A 27650-nucleotide genomic window follows, 5' to 3' on the forward strand; every position below is an offset into this window, starting at 1 on the left:
CTTCCCAGAGCCAAACCAGTCACCCTTCTTTTCATACAGTTCCAAACCCTTAAAGTCTGGAATGTGGAACTGGATTCTGGTTGGTGAGAGTAAAATACAATACACACACACACACACACACACACACACACATGCATACATACACACACATGCACACAGACACATACACACCACCACCACCAACAACAACAACAGAATAGACCCTATAGTTTTCTCCTATGGTTTTCTCTTAGCAGGAACCATCTGTACCCTCATACCCTGGCCCCACCCGTCAAGCACCAGCTAAGGTGTGAGGTGGGGGGGGGGGCTGTGAGAGTTACACTCTAAAATTTTCAGTTCACCCATTAGTATGCCAGTCATCCTTGCAGAGATAGGTCACAAACTAAGAGCAGACCTAAGGACCCCAGTCTCCAGACAAAGACAAGGGCCAACAGAGGGACTCCAGCTTTCTAAAGGACCTTATTGCGTCATTCCAATCCCCGTGGGAGAAGAGTTCTCCTGTCATTGTCATATTCCCAACAAAAAGAGGGGGGAAGGATAAAGAAAAATTTCAAAAGAAGTAAAGGCTTCAATTTCAGAAAATCGTCACTTTTTCTGTTTGTTCCAGTTGGGCTCTTCTGCTGCGGTGACGGCCACACCCCCTCCTTTTCTGAGGGGGGGGGAGGATGCTGTCACCCACTACTGTGGCTGGGAGGGGGTGAGGGAAGGTAGTAGAAGACTTAAGAGTCTGACGTAGCTTTCAGGGAAGATTTTGTCTCAAAGGGCCCAGGACCTACTAAGCGAACCAAGGTCTGGATCAAGCCTTAAGCAAAGGAGCCCAGCCCTTCGGGAATGGCCCTGACACACCCACTTTTTGCAAACAGAGGAAAGAATCAAGCAAACTGAGCGCTGGGTCTCCTAGCTAAGCGGGTGGCGGAGGGGGGGCGGGGAGCCGGAACCACGTAGGAGACTCAAGAATGGGGCGCAGCAGGAGCGAGAGGGGAACCAGGAAAGCCAGAAGAAAGCTTCCCAGTAGCCTCAAAACAGATCACAGCCACCACCCTCCTCCCCCACCCCCTCCCCACGAACCAGCCCGGTGCCACAAGTCGCGGGATTTACCTGCCACCGTCCAGCCACCCTGCCAAGACCTTTCCTCTACCTCCAGGTGCTCCTGCTGGCGGGCCTGGGGAGCCGCAGTCCCGTGGCTGTGGTCGCAGTCCGGGTCCAGCCTGCTCCCCCCGCCCCCTGCCACCCCGACTCTTCTCCTGCCCCAGCACACTCGCCTGCTCCGAGAGGGAAAAAGCTTCTGCCCCAGTGCGAGATCCCAGATGGTTTGCTGCCACAGCTGCCCGCCCGCGATAGAGCCCCGGCTGGCTAGGCAACCGCTCCCCTGCCCTTCTCTACCATGACGTCACCTGGGCTCTGCACCGCACCTAGGCCAATCAGATGGTGAGTATAAAACTAAAATCACCCTGAGTGGGCTACTGGGGACCAATCTTTTGTTTCCAGGCAGGAAGCGCCCAGGAAGGGGGGGGGGGATCAGTGAAGGGGAGGGAACAAGGAGAGGGAAAGGGATGGAAACTTCTACACTGTCAGTATTGTCGACAGGAAGGTGGGGCCATCAAGAAAGATGCACCTGGTAGGAGGGACTGGACCCCGGGCATTTCATGTATATTCTTTACTTGTAGCCCTCAGAAGACTGGGCTTTCAGATACATTTTCAGGAGAGGAATTTCTACCAGCAGGAGGGGCAGACTTTATAGAGAAGAATGGTTAAGTTTACATTTGGGACACCACCTGTCAGACAAGCAGGTTGAAGTGAAAACTCGCTGGCGAATGCAGCCATGGAATTCAGAGAAAAGAATACACTGGAAAACTAAGATTCTGTACAGAAAACACACATTTCAAAACACACCGCTTATCCTACTTAAAATTGATTGTGTGTGTATTAATTTCCCTAAAATATTCCTCTCCTTGGCCATCCTTTCCCTAAACCCTCCTATGATTTCTCTTGTCATAGATTTCTTCAGGTGGCCAAAGCTTTCTAAAACCTTTCAAAATTTATTTATTTTTTTAATGCTGGGTACCGATGGCTCATATCTGTAATCCTAGCTATTCAGGAGGCTAAGATGTGAGGATCAAGGTTAAGCCAGCCTGAGACTCAAACCAAAAATCTGGAAGTATAGCTGTGGCTCCCACGGTAGAGCATTAACCTTGAGCAAACACACACACACACACACACACACACACACACACACACACACACACACACACACATTTTCCAGGATTTGGCTAGATTATGAAAATGATAACAAATCCCAGCAAGGAAACAGTAAATTATCATTAAAAGTCTTATACAAAAAGATACATTCATGTCCTTCCCCCATGGTATAACCCCTGTTTTCACTGTATTTGATGTTGGTATAATTTGGGGAGAGGAAGGGAAAAAATCAAATTGTTTAAATAAGGATGCAGGTGGACCCATTGCAACAATGAAATGTACAAGATGCTATGTCAAAAACTGAACTTTACAACTTTGGTGTAGTCCTGGAGATAGGAGGGCAGGGATTGTAAGGGAAAAACAAAGGAGGAGGCAACAATGCTTGATAAGAAATGTACTCATTACCTTGCTCATGTAATTGTAACCCTTCTGTACTGTATTTTCACAAGAAAAACTTAATAAAAAGATACATTACGATTAAAATGATGTAAATGAACATCCAGAAAACAATTAAAAGTACAAAATTATAATGGCTGGGTTAAAGTAGAAGTGTAATTTTTTCTTGCCTTCTTTCACACCTTGTTTTTAATAATAAGTAGAGGTTCAAGTACTCGAATGGTCAAAATGGATCAAACTTTTTCTATTCAATTTTCTTCAACCTGTATTACAAACAGCAATCTTTTTTCTATAAGGTCAAAAGTCCAACACCAAGGTTGAATGTAACACATCTTCCTAGATTCTTTTAGAAAAAAATCACAAGAGAAAACTCTAGCTTCACCAGACATAACATCTGAACAATTGGAAAATGGGATATCTCCTTTGGAAAAGAAATCTTGGATTGTGATAATTCAGGAAATTTAGAATAACAGTAACCAAGTCTATGAAAATATAGGAGAGAGGGAAGATTAAGTACTTAAATAATCTAGATCATTTTTAAGAATTACTTTGCATTTTATTTTCCTTAATTAAATGCATATTTATGAGTGCATAAGTATTGAATGAATATTGCAAAAACTGGTACAAGTGGAATTTGTATTTAAATGTAAGCTCAAAGTCTATACTTTATCTAATAAGTTAAAGCATACTACTAAGAATTAAATGTGGTACTAAGGTCATTAAAATACACAATTGTATTTAAAAGAATAAAGACCAATGTGATGTTAGGAAAATGAACCCTTAGATATCTATTTTAATGTTTTTTTTCTTTCATGCATTTGTTTCTAACGCATTTATAAGATTATTTCTTTGTTGCTTTGTATGTCCCTCCCCCACAGTATAACCCCTGCTTTCACTATATTTGATGTCGGTATAATTTGTGGAGGAGATGGGAAAAAACAAGTTGTTTAAGGATACAGGTGGACCTGTTGCAACAATGAGAAGTACAAGTTGTCATGTCGAAAACGAACTTTACAACTTTGGTGCGGGGCGGGTGTGTGTGTGTGTGTGTGTGTGTGTGTGTGTGTGTGTGTGTGTGTGTGTGTGTGTGTGTGTGTGTGGATTGGGGGGAGCGGGGTGAGGGGAAGGCTGGGAAGGGATGTGAAGGGTAAACAAAGGAGGAGGCTGCAATGCTTGATAAGAAATGTACTCATTATCTTGCCCATGTAATTGTAACCCCTCTGTACAGTATGTTCACAAAAAATAAAAATAAAAATTTAAAAAAAGAATAAAGACCATACAAGATTGCATGTGTGTTTGTGTGTGTGTATCTGTATATCTGCATATCTGTGTGTCTGTGTGTCTGTGTGGATACATGTATACCAGTACTGGGACTTGAACTGAGGAGTAGAGTGTTGTCCTTAGCTTTTTCATTCAAGTCTAGTTCTGTGCCACCTGAGCCATAGCTCTGTTTCTGGCATCTTGCTGGTTAATTGAAGATTAGAGTCCCATAAACTTTCTTGCCTTAGTTAGCTTTGAACTATGGATTTCAGAACTCAGCCTCTCGAGTAGATACGACTATGGGTGTGCACCGTTGGTACTTGACTAGTGGGATTTTTTTCTTAGATTTTGGGGGTTGGGTGCAGTGACACATACCTGTTATGCCAGTTACATAGGAAGCACAGTTGAACATATTGTTGCTTGCCTGCCCAAAATATCCAATGTAAAACTAACAGGAGATGCAATTCAAGTGGAGGAACACTTGTCTACCAAGCATGAGGCCCTGAATTCAATCCTTAGCACCCAAAAAATAAGCTAAAATAGTTTTTTATTGTTCTGATGGTCATTTTCTAAAGCAAAAAAAAGCTCAACACACTCCCTCTAAAATCCTTGATAAATAGGTTGAGAGCAGGATAGCTAGCTCTCTTACAAAGGATTTAACAGATAACTTTCAAATTAACTTTGGGGTTAAAAAGTAATCACATCACATTGATTTTTGTACACAATAGTAAAAGCAACCTAAAAATACTGATGGAAATGAATGTCATTTACTTAATGTTAACAACTCTGATTTATAAAATGCATTTCTTTGAGTCATTTTAAACAAGAACACTGTTCTTTTGAAGAAATAGGAAGCTAGAATGATTTTCCTGGCTAATGATTTAACTTGGGTCTTCTGGTCTATTGATTTAAATTGTAATTAAAAGGTATTTGATTTCACTCTAATCCTCCCATATACCCCAGCTATAACTCAGAGCTATTTATGCAGTCAACACACATGATTATTTAAACGTTTCGTGTATATCATATTCTCCCTGATGATTATACAAACTATCATGGGGCCAAAATCCTATTAGGTACTTGAGCATAGTGATGTCATTGGGAGAGAACTAGAGCCCAGCACCAAATAAATTTAAGATCAAGAGTGAAACTTAAACATGTGCCAAGCCTAGGACAAAAGAAATGGATCCTCCCATAAAACCTATATAACCTATATTATTCTTAATAGCAGAAAGTAGTCTTTACTGCCAGAGTACTTTGTTCTCCAAGAATATAGGGCAACTGGGAACTTTCAGCAAAGGAATTCTAAACTGAAATAGCTTAAAGATTTCATCTGTGTCATTTTTCCCACTCAACTCCCACCCAGGCCTCCTCCCTTGCTTGGGAGCTTTTTGATTTAAGGATACAATATTATCTTAATAAGCACTTGGCAGGTGTATCATACTTCTCAGATTACCACTTTTGTATCTTCCAGTTGAATCCTCACAGCAACCACACAGTTTATCTTGGCAGTTATGAGGCTCCGCATTTCACAGATGAGACGGGAGATGCCAAGGACTGAAGTCACCAGTCCAGTGTCTCACTAGAAACTAGATCTCCTGTCACCCTATATGGCAATTCTTGTGTGGGTGGGAATAGGGGCTTTGATTTTTTTCTTTTTTTCTTTTATTTATTTCTTTTTAATTTTCAGTAGTAGAGTTTAAATTCAGCACCAGAACTTTGCTAGGCAAGTACTCTGCCACCTGAGTCACATCCAAGCCCTGATTTCTTTATATACAGATAGTCTCTGACTTAACAAGGATGAAACTCATGCTCTTTTATTTTTACTTTATGCTGCAAAAGCGATATGCATTCAGTAGAGACTGTACTTCAAGTTTGCAAAGGTTGAATTGGTGTTTCTCCAACCCAACCAGTGTCTTGATTCACATGAGAAGTCAAAAAGGCTATGGGTCATGCTGGGAAGTTGGCTCAGTGGTAGAGTGTTTGACTTGCACGCATAAGGCTCTGGGTTCGATTCTTCAGCACCACATAAGCAGAAAAAGCCGAAAGTGGCACTATGGCTCAAGTGGTAGAGTGCTAGCCTTGAACTGAAGAGCTGAGGAACAGCGCCCAGGCCTCGGAGTTCAGGCCCCACAAGCGACAAAAAAAAAAAAAAAAAAAAAAAAAAGGCCCTGGGTCTGGGCTTATAGCAATAGGTATAAACTAATCTGAATATTTTCAAAGTGGTCTAGTCAAGTCTCAGAAAAATGGAATATCACTGTTGTCATATGCCATTGATGTGATCAAAGAATAGTACAGCATTTTTGTAGGATAAATGAATACTTATTTAATTGTGAAATGCCAGTTGAGTCAGCAATCCCAACTCAAGAAAGTAGCCCAGTATCTTCCTAACAACATACTAAGATATGTTCAAGTATACTGATTTGTTGACATTTAAATAAAAGTAAACAATATTACAAAGAAGAAAGCCTACATGACCCTCAATAAGGAAACTATAAAGCTTTAGAGAACCATTTTGCAGAAGCCTGACTGCTATGTAAAAAGCTGTATTTAATTAATACAACTGTGAGTTTAGGAATAAGGATACTTCCATGAAAGTATCACCACCATCAAGGCCTCAGACACATTAATTACTTCCTTTACTTCCCTGCTATAATAATTGTCAAATAAGTTAGGATATGCATACATTTTAGAAAATTATTCATCTGTTAGAAAGAAAGAAATAGGTCTTACACTAACTTACAAACATATTCTTGAGTGAAAAAAGTCCCTGAGGTATATGTGTACTATCATTCTATTTTAAGACACCATGCATATGTGTTCATTTAAAAAGGAAGTATATATACCAAACCATTTGACTGTGGGAATAAAAGGAGGGATGGAAGATATGTGGGCATGTTGTGGGGAGGGGAATTTTAAGTGCTTTCTTTACATACAAACAATCTCAGTTTATATGATACAACTTGTAGTCTTTAGTTTTCCAATGATGCAAAAGTGAGACACACTCAATAGAAAGCATGCTTCAATTTGGATCCTGGATTAGCAATATAAAGTACAATAAAACCACTCCTTTCATGATGCTGAGCAGTGAGGGGAAACAACTCATCACCCACAGTGGCTATACTGCTAAGTAGGACTTTCAGTAGATATATTCAACACATTTTCAGTTTATTATATTTTCAGCTTATGATGGGTTTATTGGTGGAACATCTGTATTTATATTTTGTTTATTTTTTAAATTTTTAATCGTTATTATTAACAGTGATGTACTGAGGGGTTACAGTTACATGAGCCGGGTAATGAGTACATTACTTTTTGGACAATGTTACCCCTTCCCTCTCTCTCTTCCAGGTTTTCCTTCCTGTCCCTACTCATAAACTGTATGGTTCATTTTCAACATAGTATCAAGTGACTACCACTGCTGCATTTGCTCACTTTTTGCCTTTCTGGTTCTATGCCCACCTTACCCTCCCAAAGACAGATAACGAAGAAACATGACAAAAAGAAAAGAAAAGAAAAACAGCTACAAAGAAAAAAACCTCATTTTTATAACTATTTTATATGATCAGATGCACATAGCTATTTTGCCTTTATGTTTTCTCCTAAAAATATCCTTCTTTGGTCACACTGGCTGTGAATGCCTAGAATCCTGTATAATTTATTATGTCTAAGTGCATATTGTTTATTTTTAAATGGTAGATTATATATATATATATATGTACTATATTTTGTTTGTGAAAACACATTACGAATGGGAATATATCTATTAAGTGGTTAAGACAAAAGCAAGCAGATAAACAAAGCACTGTGCTATTCTGAACAAGGTGTGAATTCGGGGCCAGTGGTTTAGGTAGAACCACCAAGGGTGTGTGATGTGGCAGGTGGAACTGAGCCAGACCCAGACAGGCATCAGATGCAGGGCAATAAATATACAACCAACTGAGCAGAAACAGCCAGAATGTTCTGGCTCTCTTCCCATCCCAGAGCCAAAATTGCTCCCAGTAGTAGACTGTAATGTAAGTCTTTGTGGCTCAGTCTTTACATCTTTTTCAATAGCAGATATATCTTTGACCTCCCATCCTCACCTCTGCTTGCTGAACAGTCAGTGCATAGGCACTAGTTAGGAGTACAGTGCCCACTCATCTTTCAAACAACCTGTTATCATCAGGATAGCCTGTCCCTACTGGGTCCCTCCTTTCCTGCCTCCTTTCCATTATTGGGAGCTCCAGGTCTTCAATTGTAGACAGCATTGTATGCTGCTGCTGAGACAAAAATAAGGAGTACCTGAGATGCCAGAAAATGACATCTTAAGTCACTGAGAACTCAGATTTGGGAAAGAAGAGAGTGTATGGTTAGGAAATCGTTATTCTCTTGAGTCACAGAGCGCTGACTCAGAGATCAGGAGAACAAGATTCTAATTCAACCTCTGGAGAGAAAACCTTGAGCCAAACCCCAGTTTCCCTGGGCAATAGTTCTCTCCCTTGTTAAACATGCCTTGCCTGTCTTACTGAATTGTGTTGAAGCAAAAGGCTAGTGGAAAAGTGGACTTCACAGATTGGCAAACTGTATACCTCCTTAATAAACTTCATGATTTCTCATTTACATGAGCTCCCTAAACAGTTGGCACTTGGGAACTGAGGGTCTGTCCTAACTTTCTTTCACTATAATTAGCCCCCATAGGAGACTTGCCCTGCAGAATCTGTGGGCTTTCTGAAGCCCACTACTTTTGCCCTCTTCTCTTCCATGAGGGATTTACCAGACAAAAAGCAAAAGACAATTAAATCCAGTAGGCTCTGGGTGAATTAGTATGAGAATTAGGAAGTTTCTCTCCTCTGACTTGATTTTAATTAGCACTGCTTCCACTATGGTCCTACATATCAAACTACATTATTTAATTGAGCTGATGTGCTGTTTGACTTTTCTCCCAAGGGGATCACATTATACATTCCTTTCCCTCACACTCCCAATCACTGCACTGCCAGAACCAAAGTTAAACTGCACAGGGAATTGAATTGAGAAAGTTTGGATTCTTTGCTTTCTCCATTTCCTAGGGAGGGAAGGAAGGAGAAAGGGAGGAGGGAGGAAGGGAGAGAGAGAGGAGAAGGAGAAGTGAGAAAAGGGAGAAGGAAAGGAAGAGGGGATGAGAAGGAGGAGAGTGGAAGAGTGGAAGAGGAGGAATAGGGAAATAGTGGATGGCATAAAATCTAGAGGACAAAGAACCAAGGAAAAATAGAAAACCAAATCTTTTTTTTTTTGACCAGCCGGACTATGATGTCATGTTTCCCAGCTTACCTGTGATTGGCTGCTTAATTCAGCATTTGCTGAGAGCTAAATGTTGATTATTTTCCAGAGATACAGACCTTTCAGGGACACTTTGAATCATTGCTGGTTGTCGTGACAACCTGGGCCATGTTGGTTCCTGATAACCACATAATGAGGTTTTAGGAACAGAAGTGCCCCCATCCCTATATCCCAACCATTTGAAATGGTGAGTGATGGAACATTTCTCTTAGGAGGTAAAGGGGGAAAAATCACCAGTAGGCAAGTGATGATAATCCTCTCAGATAATGTATGTAAGCTAAATCCTGGAAACTATGTTTTTCCTTAGGGGTTCCTTACCTACCACCACCACCAGGCCCTTCCTGAATTCATGTGTTTGTCAGAACTCAGAGACCTCAGGAAAAGGTGCTTAAGATATTTTTGGAACCTTCAAATAAAGTTAAAGAGATGTGAGTGGAATGCCAAGTTGGTTAGGGCAAGGCACTATACCTGTCTTCAAAGAGCACATCACAGACTTTGGCCCACGGGCAATAAGGGACATAGTTGATGGTAGTGCATGATTAAGCCCATCACCAAAGCCAGACAGAAAGACTGCTTAAGGGGTGAGATGTGTGTTTTTCTGCCTGCTCTTGTCATTTCCCTGGGGAATTTTTTTGCTGGTCCTGAAGTTTGAACTCAGAACCTTGGCACTCTCCTTCAGCCTCTCTGTGCTCAAGGCTAGCACACTACCACTTGAACCACAGTTCCATTTCCAGCTTTTTTCGGTTTATGTGGTACTGAGGATTTGAACCAAGGGTTTCATGCATGCTATACAAGTACTTTACCATTAAGCCATATTCCCAGCCCCAATCAAGTACAATTTTATGTACCTGAATGATGCATTTGTAATAACACATTCATCATTCCAAAGATACATTTACTGAAGACCTCCTAAGTGCTGGTATGTACTACAGTTGCTACACAGATGATCCAAACCTGGGCCTTCTCCTCAAGAACCTGAACTTTATTTGATGAGAGAAGATATCCAATTAGACAGGATGGAGGTAGTATACACTATGTCCAATGTCCATGGTTTTAGTGATAGGAGGACCATATCCAGACTGTCATATTCTAGCAACTGCTCATCCAGGTTGTTATCTTACTATGTTTCCCTTTCCTTATACCCCAAGTGTCAAAACTGACCAAACTATTCTGTTTCTTTTATATGCATTTTCTTCTGCCTGCTACAACTTTTCTCCTCCTCTCGGTACCTGGTGGTATTTAAGACATCCAGACTCTACTCAAATGGCATTGGGATGATCTACATTTGGTGGTTTCTAGTTCACTGACTGTATCCCTATTGTCTCCAAGACTAAAATTTAGGGACACATCAGAGAATACTGGTACAAGAGACTGGATTTTTTTTTTTTTTTGGTCTGGTCGTGGGGCCTGAACTCCGGGCCTGGGCGCTGTCCCTCAGCTCTTCAGCTCAAGGCTAGCGCTCTACCACTTGAGCCACAGCGCCACTTCTGGCTTTTTTCTTTTTGCTTATGTGGTGCTGAGGAATTGAACCCAGGGCCTCATGCATGCAAGGCAAGCGCTCTACCACTGAGCCACTTTCCCAGCCTCAAGAAACTGGATTATTTGTGAAAGAATAACACCACAAATTATGCTCTAATTAAATGTCTTTTATGGTTTAAAAATTGAATTAGTATAAGGCTTATAAAAAGTTGCAAAAGGTAGTACAGAGTTCAAGTGTATCCTACAGCTAATATTCCCCCAATATTTTGATATATTGTATACCATTTGGTAACTCAAAATACAAACCTTATTTGGATTGCACTTATTTGGATTATGCTCTTCAAGGAAATATTTTACCAATTCAGCCTAAAGTGGCAAACTGTTAACAGTTGATATGATTAACAACTTCTCTCCCTTGCCTTCTCCCTTTTGAAAAAAGCTCAAACCTGAAAAAGTAAAACTTCCTTGGGGTTGAAAGAAAGAAAATTAGTGTGCACCAAGAATAAGCATCCCTTACAGATGGACACATTGCATACAATGAGATGTACAAGTCATTATGTCGAAAAACAAACTTTACAACTTTGGCGGGGGGTGGGGGTGGGGGGTGGGGGGGAGGGGGTTGAGGAGGGGAGATGGGTAGGGATGGGAAGGGGAAACAAAGGAGGCAATAATGCTTGATAAGAAAATGTGCTCATTATCTTGCTCATGTAATTGTAACCCCTCTGTGTGATATTTTCACAATAATAATAATAATAAAAAGCATCCCTGCCATTCAGTGGGGCAGGAGTCAGACGGATATAGCCAGCTGCAAAATTTGCCAAAAACTGTTTCTTCTAAGGTCACTTGATAGTTATCAAATGCCTTAAGGGCCACTTCCTTTCTTGACTGATAGCTATTTTAGTACCACTGAGCTAATTCTCTAACTGAAGACCTGATATACTAGTGTCATTTGCAACTAGTGATAGGTAACCAGTGGTTAAGCAACACAATAAATCTGATATTGTCAGACTCTAGAATTGTTTTTGGGTAACTTTAGCTAATTATATTTCAGAAAAAATAAATGAGTAGGGTTATAAAATTAACCTCATTTAGCAATATTTCCTTGAATCTACCTAGAGCCACACAGTGTGTGTAAAACTGTGTGACTTACATAGCACATGCGTAAAAAATGTTCAATGCATTGACAAGTCTTATATCAAAGTCAATGGAATGTTGCTGGCTATGGAAACAAAAGTCAAGAAGGATCTTATTACACTCGAGTTCAGCATACAGACTGTAATTAAGCTGCTTTATTCAAATCTCAGGTTCATTATTTTAGTTTTATGACAATTTATTTCACCTTTAAGAACATCAGTGTCCTCATCTGTGAAACGGGCACTTCTTTCTGAAGCGAATTGGAGAGACTAAACACAGATCAAGTTCTTGTGAGGGAAGAAGAAAGTTAAGGCAGTGGTTTTTATAACTATGTTGCACATGAGAATTGCCTGGTAACGTATAAAATACTGGTGCCTATTCCTACTTTCAAATATTCTGCTTTAATTTGGTGGCATGAATCTGGACCTTAAACAATCTTCTCACTTTCTGTTTTTCTCATATTCTAACTGGAGCAAAGTTTAGAAATTGTAGCACTAGGGATTTCATTATTTAAGGACTATCTCTGCTGCAGTGGGGTTGTAGCTAATCTTTCCTTATCTCAGAATGACTGGTTCTCCCAGGGATAGGGAGTAGAATTGGAAAATTTTCTCAAGGGGCAGCCATTTAAATTCAGTCCTCTCTGAAGCTTTATCTAGCCTTTTCTCTAATCAGTCCCATCAGATGTTTTGTTTGACTTGGAAATGATTATGTTCTTTTTGTTCCATGTCCTTAGCAAAATGATGAAGACATTGAATATTTGGATAAACTTGTATTTGTATTCATGTCTCCCTATTCTGCTGTCCAAACATAACTCAGCTACAATCTAAATTAAATGGTCATAAGTGAGAAATTTAAAACAAAATTAATATGTGCATATATGTTGACTGACCCGTTGCAGACTTGTTTTTTAATAGATGCAGCTTTTAATATGCTGTTGTTCCATATAATTAAGCACCTGTTGAGCCTCATAATCAATCCTTATTTTGCTATAACAAGAACGGGTTGCAGCCAGTCCTCTGGTGTTCACTTGTTCAGTCTACTTGGGCAGGAGGGGCCTTCAAAACAGTTTGAGTACCCCTCCCCCTTTAGTCATTCAAGAGTATTCAGTTCTTAGTTGGTAAATAATAAATTCAAATCAACTGGTGAATTTTAAAGGTCAGTTAGGTAGAAATTTAAAACATGCCCACAATGCTTTTTAAAGGCAGTTCACCATCCCCCCTCCAGCTTCCACCATTCTGGTTGCTAATATGGAAAATTTAACGAATTCTGACATGCTATGCTAAAGTTTACTGCCAAAAAGAAAAGAGGGCAGGTTGCTAGGCAAATTAATACTATAAACATAGAAAAGTGACAGCCTGCTAGGGGAGTATGCTAACACATAGTTTTTAAGCACTCTGAGTGCACTTTGCATTCAAATGACCAATATGCTAATTACAGTCCTTATCTGTTTGTTCTAGGCCATAAGAGTCTCTGCAGCTCAGCTCACAGACCCCAACCAGCAGTTTGACTGTAGGATTTTAGAAATAATAACATGGCATTTCTTTAAACATATTTCCAAATTTAAGCTTCTTACAAATCAAGATTGGCCTTTCCCCTTTCAGGGAATTAGTGAGGCTTAGCTGTGTTCACTATGGTGCCTTCCCCCACAAACCCTTGCGAACAAAGGCTCTGACTCTGACTGAAGCACAGCCTGTTGGGGTGAATTTCCATGGTAATTTGCGGATCTCTTTTGAAAGACACGTTGTGCCTTTGTAAATGGGATTGGTAGATGGCAGGGGGTATAAAGGATGTACTTTCTCACTAATCTTGAGATTGTCTTTGACCCTTTTTAATTTTCACCACCCTTGTAAGGCCAGAAAGTACTCAACCCAAGGTTTTGCAATTTGGAGGAAATACTCCCTAATTGTATTGAGCAAGAAGTGGACACTGCACCATTCTCCCTTCAGTCCCATAGAAACTGACATTTGATCAGAACTGTGTGGGGACTGGAGAGCTGAGTATTTATCAGTTCTTTAGGACTCTTTGGATTTGCCTGCAGAAGAGTGGTGAAAATATACTATTCTATTTATACCACAAAGTCTTCAAATTGCTTTCTTTACTTTCTTATATTGTTTATTAGTGAAATCTAAGCTATCTAGAATGTTACACATAGCCTCAAAAATAAATTTATAAGCTGGACACAGTGGTTCATGTCTGTTATTGTAGCTACTCAGGAGGCAGAGATTATGAGGTTCTCAGTTTGCTGTCTTTTCTAGCAAAAAAATCAGAAGATTTCATCTCAATAAAAGCTAGAGGTAGTGATATGCACCTATTGTCCTTGCTATGAGGAAAGCATAAATAAGATGATCACAGTCCGGCAAACCCAGGCATAAACATGAATCTCTGTTCAAAAATTAATTACTTATTTTTTGTGCCTTTATTGGGGTTTGAACTCAGGGCCTGGACACTATCCCTTAGCTTTTTAACTCAAGGCTGGTGCTCTATTGCTTGAGGCACAGCTCTACTTCAAACTAAGAAAATTAAGGAGTTGGGGTGGTAGATGTGGGGGAGAATGACAAAAGGGTTGTCATCTATCAAGATGTACATATAAATGGATTTATTGAATGATAACTCCTTTGTATAGCTACTTAAAGATAATGAAAGTATAATTTTTAAAAATCACACAAAAGTTAAAGCAAAAACAGTCAAGGCTGCCACTCAAGTGGTAGTGAATGCTGGTAAGCATAAGTTCTTGAGTTCAAATTCTAATACTGCCAAAAATTATTTTACTGTATTTCACTGCTTTAGAAAGGCCCTTACCCCAAATGCACATATCAGAATTTTCTGTCTACAATCTAAGACAACAATCTCTGAATACAACAGATACATTCTTGTTAAAAAAAATTAGGAAAATACTCTCAGTGTGTTCTTCCACTTCCTGTGTGTCATTCTTTCTTCCAAGGACTTCCTTCAGGTACTAAGAGGCAAAATGAGCTAAAGTTGCTGTCCCTGTCCTTCCCTTTCTATGCTTGGAAAGGGGGCAATCTGATTATTTCCTGAATTATTTTAGAGATTTCATTTGTTGTTTCCTCCAGGCATCTGTGTATTTTAGGAGGAACTTCTATAGTGAACAACAGTGCTTGAATCAAATGAACAAATTGCACAAGTGAAAATGTAGATGTTACTGCTGGTATTTGGGAAGAGGATGAAAGATGGACACTTTTAATGGAGAAAAATTTGCAAACCACAATATGAAAGAGTCCTTTTCACTCCCCAGCCAAAACAGAAAGATCTTCAGTTTAAGTTCAGGATTCATTATACAGTTTCAGGCCAGCCTGGGTATACAGAAGTCCCTGTCTCAAAAAGAAAAAAAGTAAAAAAGAAAACAAAACAAAAAACCCTGTTAGAGATTTTCAGTCATCCAAACCATGTTTTCATTCATTCTTGATATCTTTTCAGAGGCAGATTTCTGCATTCATACACATACAAGGAAGATTTCATCAATTGCAAGAAGCTTAAAACAAAACTATGGCTTTAATTAAACAGAAAAAAATGTTAAAGATGCCTCACACTGCTGATGACCCTTAGTTTCTAGGTAATTATAATTGGACCATATTACTAGTTCAGACAAGTCCATGCCTCAGAGCATTTTACTTTGCTGCCATGAAATTTCATACCATCCTATTTAGATGGCTTTGGGTGTCAGGGATTGAGAACCAATCTCATGGTTATTTTAGCTAAACCCTGATCTATTCGGGACTAAATCATACTAGCTAAATTGAAAAACCGGTTTATGTTCTGGGGGTTTTGATTATATATGATATGCTGCTTTATTTTTAAATAGCATCATTATTTTAAAACACATTTTCTTTATTTTTATTAGTGAATATGAGCTGTACAAAACAGTGGGTTTGATATAAATATATAAAAATACCCCTTTATAGGTACACTTATCCCCTTCCTCCCTCCTGCTGGTCTCCTGCTGATTGATTCCTTTATAGTCAGTACCCTTGGTTTTAAAATAACATCTAAAAATAATTTAGCACTTGAAGACAGGTTGGATGCTTTCTGCAACTTTGGGGAAACATGCTTGTTTGTACTAAAATAAAATCTATTTTTTCTTTTATAGAGATTGTCTTCCTGGCCCATTTGGGTTGAATGTTAAATCCAAAGCTATTTCAACACAGCTTCAGAGAAATGGGCTAGGCCATTTGCTTGATAGGTTATTTGTAAAGGTGTAAAGAAAGGGGCAGTAGTTTGTCAAATAATTTACTGTGCTAAAAGACACAAACAAAAGAATGCACAAAGAAAAATCCCTTAAAACCCTGCACATTCTCCTGAACTGCAAAAGGGATAGTTTCAAAAGTTTGTGAATAAAGATGAATAAAGTACAGAAAGATTGTGAGGCTCTAGCCTTTAGGACTCAGCTGTCAGCCAAGGTAGTTTGAGTGTGAAGCATTCACAAGCTTGACACGGGCACTATCAGTTACTCTGCTCAACTAGAAAACAATCTGCTACCATCCGTCCACATGACAGCAAGGAAGGCAGCCTCAAGGAAGCAACCTGAAGGAGATAACAATATCTGATACACAGAGAGTGAAATATGAAAATCATTAAAGACAGAGGACACAGAGGATCTGTAGTGTGTATGTGAAGCTGCCTTACAATTACAGCTAAACATTTAGAGCCTGTACTTAGTTTCATCTCATTTCATTTTATTTAAGTCACTACTTCTGAAAAAGCAAAGAAAAAATATTCATTAAATTCAGTGAGTCAGTTGTCTATTCAACACCTTGGTACATATACAATGGAGGGATGACTCTGAGCAAGTGACCCTGAAAACAAACTCAGACAGGCGGGTTTCTTGCCCATCAGATGCTTACAAAAGCACCTAATTTAGGAACCAATGGAAATGTGCATGTGAGCATAACTAGATGGACATTATGCAGTATCACATGACCTCCATGGATAGTTCATGGACACACTGAAGGCACCATATAGTATGTTCTCCAGCTCACTGTGAGATTTTTGAAAACTAAACTCAAGAAATACATGTTGGGCATGGTGGTTCATGCCTGAAATTTCAACACTTAGAAGGCTTCGCGGAAGGAGAATCACATGAGCCCAGAGGCTGAAGACTAGCTTGGGCAAAATAGCAAGACCATGTCTCAAAGAAACAACAAATTAGAAACTTTCCAAGAGCTATTTGGTGTCGATATAAACCCTAGCTACCTAATACCCAGAACTTTCCATGAAAATGTTTGATCCTTTATAATCTATTAGGTCTTAAATTTCCCCAGGCAATACCTGACATTGGTTACAACTGTGATTATATACATTTTAATAATGTGCAAGTCACTGATCTGTGCCCCGCCCCCACATTAAGGTGTCTGGCTAGTCTTTTCTGATTCTTTAAGAATAGTCCTTTCAATAGAATTGAAAACCCAGAAATGAACCTACAGACCTATAGCCACCTAATCTTCGATAAGGAAGCTAAAACAATAGAATGGAAGAAAGACAGCCTCTTCAGTAAATGGTGCTGGCAAAATTGGTTAACTACATGTAGAAAACTAAAGCTAGATCCTTATATATCACCCTGCACCAGAATCAACTCCAAATGGATCAAAGACCTTGAACTCAAAGCAGACACTCTGAAAACATTACAGGATGGAATAGGAGAAACCCTAGGTCTCCTTGGCTCAGGTCGAAATTTTCTGAATAGAGACCCGGAAGCACAACAAATCAAAGAAAGGTTGGACAAATGGGATTGCATAAGATTGCAGAGCTTCTGCAGGGCAAATGACATAGCTGGCAAGATCAATAGAAAACCCACCGATTGGGAGAAGATCTTTACTAGCCATACAACGGACAAGGGTCTCATATCTAAAATATACTTGGAACTCAAAAAATTAAACCACCCAACAACAAATCCTCAAAGAAACAACTGCCCAATAAATAAGTGGGCGAAAGACTTAAAGAGAAGCTTCTCTGAAGAAGAAAGAAGGATGGCAAATAGACACATGAAGAAATGTTCAACATCCCTAGCCATAAAAGAAATGCAAATCAAAACAACATTGAGATATCACCTCACTCCAGTTAGAACAGCAAAAATCAAGAACTCCAATAACAACAGATGCTGGAGGGGATGTGGACAGAAAGGAACCCTACTTCATTGTTGGTGGGAATGTAAACTTGTTCAACCACTTTGGAAAGCAGTATGGAGGTTCCTCAAAAGACTTCACATAGATCTCCCCTATGATCCAGCAATCCCACTTTTGGGCATTTACCCAAATGTTTACAAACAAGACCACACTAAAGCTACCAGCACAACTATGTTTATTGCAGCATTATTTGCCATAGCTAAGATATGGAACCAACCCAGATGCCCCTCAGTAGATGAATGGATCAAGAAAATGTGGTATATATACACAATGGAATTCTATGCCTCCATCAGAAAGAATGATATTTCCCCATTTGTTAGGAAATGGAAAGGTTTGGAAAAAATTATATTAAGTGAAGTAAGCCAGGCCCAAAGAAGCATAGGTCCCATGGTTTCCCTTATTTGCAATATCTAGTATAGGTATGAGTCAAGCGGAAAAGGTCAGATAATGTGATGCTAGGAAAATGAACCCTTAAATATGTATTTTAATGTTTTCGTTTCTTTCATGCATGTATTTCTAATGCATTTATAAGATTATTTCTTTGTTGCTTTGTATGTCCCTCCCCCACAGTGTAACCCCCGTTTTCACTATATTTGATGTCAGTATAACATGTGGAGTAGATGGGGACAAACAAGTCGTTTAAGGATTCAGGTGAACCTGTTGCAACAATGAGAAGTACAAAATGTCATGTCAAAACCAGCTTTACAATGCCGGTGTGGGGGGGGGGGAGGGGGGTATAATTGGGTGGGGGGAGGGGGGTAAAATTGGGTGGGGGGAGGGGGGAGGCCGGGAAGGGAAGTGAAGGGTAAACAAAGGAGGAGGCTGCAATGCTTGGTAAGAAATGTATCCATTATCCTGCCCATGTAATTGTAGCCCCTTTGTACAGTATGTTCTCAAATAAAATAAAATACAATTTAAAAAAAAAAAAAAAAGAATAATCCTTTCAAGTTGTTCTTCTTTTACATTTCCCTCATAAATGTTAAATGCCAATAAATTCATTCAATTAATCTTTCTTAACCAAAGGCACTTTGCCTAGTAGCCAGGGATTCAATTGGTAAAAATCCAGGGGGGGGGGGGGCGGGGTAAAAATACCTTTCCTTAGAGAGTTTAAATGTGCTGTTGAAATTAGTTTGCTAGTATTTTGTGGGGGAATTTTTGCATTTATGTTTTTACTTTTCTTGTCTTATGGTTACTTTACTTGACTTTAATAGCACAGTAATGATGGTCTAACAATAAGTTTAAGAGTATTTCTGTTCTGAAATTTTGGAAGAATTTCACAAGTATTACTTCTTTAAATCATTCAGCAGTAAGCAAACCTATTCAGGATTTTCTCTATGGGAGACTGTTTCTCATTCAATCCTCTTAATCATTATTGGTCTTTTCAAATTTTCAGTTTCTTCCTGATTTAGTCTTGGTAGCTTGTATGTGTTTAAGGTTTATTTGTTTTTACATGGCAATTGTCATGTAGTCTCTTACGTACTCTTATATTTAGGTTACACCGGTTATAATGTCTTCTTTTGCTTCTGATTTTTATATAATAGTCTCTCTTTTATTTTTAATTTACCTAAAGGCTTGTGTAAAATTTTGTTTTGCAAACCAACTCTACATTTACTTTGAGCTTGCCTATCATCTTTCTCATCTCCATTTCACTTATTTCTGCCATTATATTTACTATATCCTTCCTTCTACTAACTTTGAACTCAGTGTATTCATCGTTTTCTGGTTTCCTGAGGTGTAATGTTAGGTTAGTTATTTGATATCTTTTTTCTATGTAGAAATTTACTGTTATAAGTGCAAGTATAAAAATTGTTTTTGTTGTATCCAATAAGTTGGGCTATGTCATAGGTCAATTTTCATCTAGTGGAGCTTATATTTATAATAAAAAATCATAAGGTGGTTACTGTTTCACTCTAGGAGTTCATCAGTGCCTCTAACCATGGGAACTTTTGAGGCCCCTGCTAGAAGCAATGACTAAATGCTGCTGGCTTCACTTCTGGTGGGTTTGCCTGATGCTACTAATAAGACCACTAAGGAGAGTGTGAATATCCTTGTAGTTATTTGACATATTTTGCCACTTTGACATTGAAACAATATAATAGCTCTGCCTTCTCTATAAATGAGATTGTGTGAGTCGAACAGCTTCAGTTCATTCCTGCCATCTCTCCAAGCTAACTATATCCCCACTGCCCTGCCTCACATTTTGTCTTGGTTCCTATGCCTGGAGAACAAACACCATCCTATCCTCAGGATTTTCTCTTCCATCCCCATAACTTTATGTTTCTGACCGTCCTCTTTTCTTTTGGGCTTTTTGCCACCTAGAGATGAAATAAATGAATGGGTTTTGGAGGGTTTTCACAGAAAGCAAGATAGAGAGATATGTTTGTCAGTGAGAACCTTGCTATACATAATGGATAACATATAATCCCAAAAATATCTCATGTGTTCTTGTATAAGTATGTACTCCATTGTCAACTATTTCAAATTCTAGAAAGATCAGAAAACCAATGATTTTTTGTAATACATTTCATATACATACACTCTCAATGTAAATACTCAAAGTTTGTGTCTCAGAAATACTGATGTGATTGACTACTGAGTACAATCTCAAATTCCAATGAAATTATTATCAAATATGCCGTGCTAAAAATTTAAATACCTGAATTATGAAGCTTATTTGGTACTAAGGCTTTCAGATAAGAGCTTGGGAAATGATTTATTCCAATTTTACAAATAAGAAATTTACATTCAGCCAGGGCCAGACAGCTAGAAAGTAATGTTGCTTGAAGTAGAATCAGGATCATTCTGATACCTAGTACATGAACCTGGGTGGGTGATTAAGTAGGAGGCAGGGTATACATTTGGAGACTTGACTTCAAAGAAAGGTTGAAACTAAGTAATCAGAGCACATCAAGAAATCCTGTTTTGTAAAATGTGTATTTTTTTTAGCTGCTTTGGTAATATCATTTGTCACAATTCTACCTTCAAAAGAAATTATTTTCTGATGTTTTATTAGTACTGCTTTTAGAAAACTGGTGAAGAGAGAATGGAAAAATTCAAAGACAGACTAAAGGGTTGCATAGTATTTATTTCTCTATTCTTTTCCTGGGATGTGCAGACTTGAATTCATAACCTGAGGGTCTGGATGTGGTTGAGGGAGGTGGGGTGGAGAATGATGGAAGAGGTGACATTGGTCAAGATGCCTGGCAGTTATAGATTGACATATTGAATCGAAACTATTTTGTATAACTACTTAAAGATAGGTTAAAACTTAAAATAATTTGAACTGTATGGTTTGATCAGAATAAACTACCCATGAGATCAAATAATTCATAGCTCAAAAATGTGGCCACTTCCTGGAACATTCCTAGCACTTTCAAAACCATAATTGAAATATGTACTATTTTTGAGAAGCTAGTAGGAAATTTAAAACTGTTTATATGATTTTAAAAATACTGAGATGCAATTAGAAAGCAGAGTAACGATCATGATGATGATAGTGGTGGTGGTAGTGTTGATATAACCATGACTTAAATCCCTGGATTAAATACCTGCATTGTGATAGGCATTCTATGGGTTTGTGGAATATCTCAATTTTCACCACAATCCTGTGAGACAGGTGATATGAATATCTCATTAAAGGTGACAAAGCTATGACCAAGGCAACACAGCTACTCCATACTAAAGTAAGGCTTAAAATGCATTTCTTTCTGTTTCCAAACAACAGTATGGCCTTCCTGCATTAGCCTTGTGAATGCTGTATTGAGAATTTTGAAGAAAAATTTTCATATCCAGCTAAATGGTATAAACATACAATAAGCCATCTCATTAAATCAGGCCACCTAGATTTTAAAGCCAACATGGAAGCACCATTAACTATGAGAGTGTACTGATAACTACATGTGCCTTATGAAGTATAGTTGGAAAGAATATTTTAATATTGCATCAAAGAGCTGGAAAAATGACAGGTTGAATGTGAACAAACCACATGCAGCTCCAGTAGATTGGGAAAGTATCACTTCATTAAAGGATACAACAATTCTCTATAGGCAAACTGGAGTGAGTCAGATCTGCCCTCAATTATGGGAGATGGAAGTAAAAAATTCTCTTCACCAGGGACACAGCATGTAACAATACAGTTGGGCTCTTTGGGAACTCCATCAGAGGAAGTGAGGAAGTGAGGAAGACACAATATAGAAGAACACACTAAGTACAAACAGAGGCAGAGTCAAGTGTGATGTTTTCAGATGAACCCTGTGGTACAGAATGGCATGATATTCTGTGACCTCAGTTGTCTTGCCTGTAAACCGGGAATAAAAGTAGCATCATTAGCTAAAGAAACGGGTTATAGTAGATCATTTCAGCTCCAAGTTCTAGGATTCATTTGAAAGAGCTGTCAGGTATAGTGATAATTACAATTAGCTTAACAGTAGACTTCATTATTCTTGGACTCAAGTCTCATTCCTCCTCTGATTAATCCTGAATCAGAAAAATTTCCCTGTTGTAAAGGAATTGCAAAGATTTTTCTATATCAATTGTGGCTTAATCTTAGAAAGACAACATTTCTTTATATGACATATCCCTTGGTTCCAGCCATTTGACATCACAGAGTAGTAATAACCATCCTGGAAGCTTACAGTGTTCACTTTTGACATGTTTTGTCTATATACATGATCAAAGTTAGCTGTACAACAGCTCTGGGTTGGCATGACTACTGGGGAATCTGAGGGAAAGGTTTGCTTTTTTGTCATAGGAGCTTGCACCTACTTAATGCAAAGTTTTTGTAATGGTTTCATTGGCAGAAAATTGACCATAAAAAAGAAAGTCCTAATTGATCATCTAACTCTAGCGTAAGAGCATCTGGCAGGGTGGTTAGCAAAACACAATGCTAGGTCCCAATATTTTTCTGCACTGTCATTAATGATAGAGAAGAGAAGAAAAAGGCAGTCAGATTCAGTCTGAAAAAGAGTTCAATTAAGGGTCATCAAGGATACAAGGACATTAAAAACAATGGATGTGGTCATGAAAATTAAACTCTGTGCTAGGGTCCAGTTAGAGGGAACTCCAGCCCTATTCACCTGGAAAACAAAGTAAACTCCACCATTCTCTGGTTTCATGCATGAGGCAACAGTGGGGGGCTGGCAGAAGGACCAGATGAAGATAGAGACTATGCAAGAAGTCAGAAGGAAGCTCTTGTTCTGAAATATGTTCTACAGACCAGTGCTGCAATGTGATGAGACTTTATTCTTCTAGATGTGGTACAAAAGGAGGTGTAACACTCATCTAGATTATGAAGCAAGAGAGGTATGAATATTGTTTAGTTCCTTGTATTTTGTAAAGAATATATGAATACATGGTAATATGCTACATTATGTATATACTGATAATCTCTTTCTTTAGGAATACAGTGTGTTTGAAGAGCAGAAAGGCATGTACCAGAAGGAAAATTAACCAGAATGCCTCATATGTGTGGACTAAATTGTTTATCCAGGATGAATTCTTAGAGGACTTAGAGGATTCTATTTCCGGAATCTCACATGACCTGTAGGAACAGCTAGCCAGGACTCTGAATGGTAGATACAAGCTTCTAGAATTAAATGAGTCAATATGTGTTATGTTCTGCCTGGCAAAAGAGGTCTCCTAAGACAAGTAGATTGTCTCCAATCCTGAGAGGGTCCCTGCAATAAAGAAACTACCTCTCTAACTGACTGGCACTGACCTTTTGGTACTGACATTCAGTCTCATTCCTCTCATCTCCACATGCTTGTTTCTCATGCTGCCTCCAGATTGGAACACACATGGGACAGACTATTACTGTTTGTATTGATTGAGACAACAGGCTCAGGAATCAGTCATGTGTAACTCAAATACAATTAGAAATCAGCAGTAAAAGATAGTGGACTATGCCACCCCCATCATCCAGACCCAATCCAATGCACAGCCACGAATTTAAAACACAAACACATATCTAGATAAGTCTTGAGCTAATAGGCAGGAATTTAAATTGATATTGCAAATGTTTTCGTACTGAATGGTAATGAGAGCAGTACATATCAAAATCTGTTAGATGTAGGCAAAGCCATATTCAGTGAAAAACCATATGGCCTGAAATTTGTTTATTAGAAAATAAAAACAAATGGAAACTAAATGAATTAAGCTATCAGCTCCAGAAGTTATAAAAAGCACAATAAAATAAAGTCATAAGAAGCAGAGACAAAAAGACTGAGAAAGATAAAAATATAAAATGGCAAAATAGAAAACAAATAAAATAGAGTAGATCTATAAAAGCAAAACTGTTATGAAAAGTCAAACTTAGTCAAGCATGCTGGTGTACCAATGTAATTCTAGCTACGAGGGCAGTGGAGGTGGAATCATAAACAGTCTGAGGACATTGAAGGAGCTAAGTTATTGAAACCTTATCTCAGAAGCAAACTAATGAAATGACATAGACGGGAGTATATATAGCTTGATTGGCTGAGCATTCATTGTTCTGGCTACACAGGGCCCTGAATTTCATTCCGAGTACGTCCCCACCCCAGCCAATTAAAAAAAAAAATCAAACCTACAGTAAGTACTAAGAAAAAGGAAGAAAATAAAATAAATATTAATAGGAAGCCAACTGAATCATAAATACAGGTACCAAGTTAATGTTAAAACTAAGAGGATACTATATGAAATTTTAAATGAATATATTTAGGTGGAAAAATATAAGGTACTAAAATTTACCCTAAAGTAGAGATCAACTACAAAATAATAACATACATTGAAGGCTAAAGAATTTTATGAAAGAATGCATCTGAATCTTCACTTCAGAGACAACTCCCATTTTATACAAATTATTTCAGTGTGAAAAGGATGGGCTGTATCCCTCCTTATAAATCAGATGGATAGGGCAAGAAAGGAAAAGAAAATTATAGACTAATTTCACCTACTAATATAAATAACAAAATCCTAAAGAAAACAGATTCTGGCAGCTTTTTAAAAAATAATATATTATAATTTGATAAGGTTTATCACAGAAATATGTACTCTGGTCCAATAGTTACAAATTTATTAATGCAATTCATAATAATGACAGATGAAAGAGACAAGTCATATAATCATACCAACAGATGTAACAAAAGCACTTGACAAATTTAATTCCCAGTATGTTAAAACTCCACAGCCAATAAGAACTGGAAGGAAAGTTCTTTAAGACTTTATAACATTACCGGGATGTAATTTGGCTATAAGGACATCTTTTCTGAATCAGGTTTGGATCTTGGTTCCATCAGGTTTCAGCTATGTGATCCTGGGAAAATTAAATTCTCTAAGCTCCAGTTTATTCATCATCAAAAATGAGAATAGTAACACTAGTTTCATCAGTGTTATGAAGATTAAGTAATATAAAATATGTAAAGGTTCTTGTAAGAGTATCTTTCAATATTAAGTACTGAATAAACATTAGTTGTTCTTGCTAGTACTTATCAACTAAATATTAAAATAAGAGGCAAGATAAGAATGGCCAATATTTATCCCTTACTATACAACTCTGAGGTTTTCCCCAGTGTAATTAAGTAAAAAAATAAGAAAATATTAGAAAGTAACAAAATTGATGTTATTTATAAAAAATATGGCTATAAAGAAATTCTAAATTGTGAATGGATCAAGAAAATGTGGTATATATACACAATGGAATTCTATGCCTCCATCAGAAAGAATGACATTGCCCCATTTGTTAGGAAATGGAAAGACTTGGTAAAAATATTAAGTGGCTCTCTCGCTGCTCTTTTCTAGCTCTCTCTACTCTCTCTGCTCTTTCCTAGCTCTTTCCTCTCTCTGTCCTCTCTTTCCCAGCTCTCTCTCATTCCCAGGCCTTTCCCAGCCACATGGAGTGCCAACCTTGCCTGGTCCCAGCAGGTCTACTGAATGAACCTACCCCTTACCTGAATACTACGTGCGTGCTGCTCTTACTCGGCTACCTCTCTCTCTGCTCCTTTCGAGCTCTCTCTGCTCTCTGCTCTCTCTCGGCTGTTTTCTAGCTCTTCTCTTTTCTAGCTATTTTCTCTCTTTTGCCAGCTGAGTGGAGTGCCAACCTTGCCTGGTCCCAGCAGGTCTACTGAATAAACCTACCCCTTACCTGAATACCACATGCATGGTGCTGTTCTTACTCGGCTACCTCTTTTTTTTTTTTTTTTTTTTTTTAAAACCTAACAGAGAAGGTTGGTCCTTGAGCCCCACAACCTAGAGCATTGGCTGGACTATGGCGCCTTCTGCCGCCTCACTGAAGACAACATCAAAGCCCAAGAGTGTTTCCGGAAAGCCCTTTCCCTGAATGAGAGTCATATCAACAGCTTGTTGCTGTGTGGTATCCTGGCTGTCTTGTTGGAGAACTATGAACAGGCAGAAATTTTCTTTGAGGATGCCACTTGCTTGGAACCAACCAATGTGATAGCCTGGACTTTACTTGGTTTGTACTATGAAATTCAAAACAATGATATTCGAATGGAAATGGCATTTCATGAGGCTTTCAAACAACTTCAAGCACAAGTGCTCCAGATACCAGCAGCAAAGCAAAAGAGCATGGGCAATATGGCAGGCACCATAGAGAATGTGGAAGAAAAAGGGAAAATGGAATCTAATGTAGGCCCTACGGGAACTGGAAATAACACAAATAATGAGTCTTCTTCAACAGCAGTCAAGGCAGAGGCCTCAGCAGTGATTACAGAAAGGTCACAATGTTGTGTGTTGGGTCTTCGTCCGTCCCGCGGAAGACTGATGGGGTCCGAGGAAAGGAGCAGCAGCTACATTATCTGTTGTAGATGAATTTGTTGAAGAATCTTCTAAACTGCAGTCTGAGTCACGAGAACCCATTACAATTAAGCAATCTCTGGATCCAATTATTGGCCCAAATACATCTAGCATGGCTTTAAAGGATACCACATTGAACAAAAAAGAAGCATCAAAATGTCAAGATTTGCCAGCTTTTCTGCATCCACCTCCTGGTAGTGTTCTCCAAACTCATACCACAATCTTCATGGAGACCATACGCTTCTTGATGAAAGTCAATGCTGTACAGTATGTGCACAGAGTGCTTGCACATGAGCTACTATGTCCTCAAGGAGGCCCCAGCTGAGAGTGTTACTTGGTGCTGGCCCAGACACACCTTCTCAAGAAGGATTTTGCCAAGACAGAGGAATGTCTTAAGCCAGCAGTGCAAATGGATTATCTGTATGAAAAAGCCAAGAAAACCTACATGCAATCCTGTAAGAGATCACCTTCATGCCTTACCTGGCTAGGAGTGGGAATTGCCTGTTACCGGCTGGAGGAGCTCACAGAGGCTGAGGATGCTCTTTCTGAAGCCAATGCATTAAACAACTACAATGCTGAAGTATGGGCATATCTGGCTCTGGTCTGCCTAAAAAATGGACGGCAACTGGAAGCTGAGCAGGCCTACAAGTACACGTTAAAGCTGAAACTGAAAGATGAGGTTCTGCTTGCAGAAATCCACACTGTACAGGAAATGGTTGGCTTTGGAAATCCATCTTTCTGATGTCCTTACAAGTGATGACTTTTTGTCTGGGACTCAACTCTTTTTCTTCCCAGAAAGTTTCACTGTATAAAGCCTGAAGCTGGAAGGCACAGAACGTTCACAACAAACAAACCATATTCATCTCCACTGGCTGTTATTGGAGGTTTTATTAAACACTAAACTGGATTACAATAAAAAATTATATTAAGTGAAGTAAGTCAGGCCCAAAGAAA

The 27650-nt window shown here is 38.8% G+C and overlaps 2 protein-coding genes across 7 annotated transcripts in view; one reads left to right on the plus strand and one right to left on the minus strand.

The window, feature by feature from the left end:
• The window catches only part of Pak3 (p21 (RAC1) activated kinase 3), a 270788-nt gene that overhangs the window by 132052 nt on the left and 111086 nt on the right, over positions 1 to 27650 (minus strand). For 2 of the 6 annotated variants that reach the window (XM_070039899.1, XM_070039897.1), the window contains exon 1: positions 1099 to 1198. The exons of the other annotated variants lie outside the window; for them this stretch is intronic. The gene's annotated coding sequence lies outside the window, so the exon portion shown is untranslated. Of the gene's footprint in view, positions 1 to 1098; positions 1199 to 27650 lie in introns of those variants that run through there. 6 annotated transcript variants of the gene reach the window in all.
• On the plus strand, positions 957 to 27593 carry LOC138839768 (cilia- and flagella-associated protein 70-like). The gene is given in 3 exon segments (XM_070039327.1): positions 957 to 1310; positions 26103 to 26617; positions 26676 to 27593. Coding segments are annotated over 3 exon segments (1632 nt in total). The 3' UTR covers positions 27439 to 27593.

Source organism: Dipodomys merriami, unplaced genomic scaffold (assembly GCF_024711535.1).
Source record: "Dipodomys merriami isolate MVZ:Mamm:240054 unplaced genomic scaffold, mDipMer1.0.p SCAF_3, whole genome shotgun sequence".
NCBI classification, from domain to species: Eukaryota; Metazoa; Chordata; class Mammalia; order Rodentia; family Heteromyidae; genus Dipodomys; species Dipodomys merriami.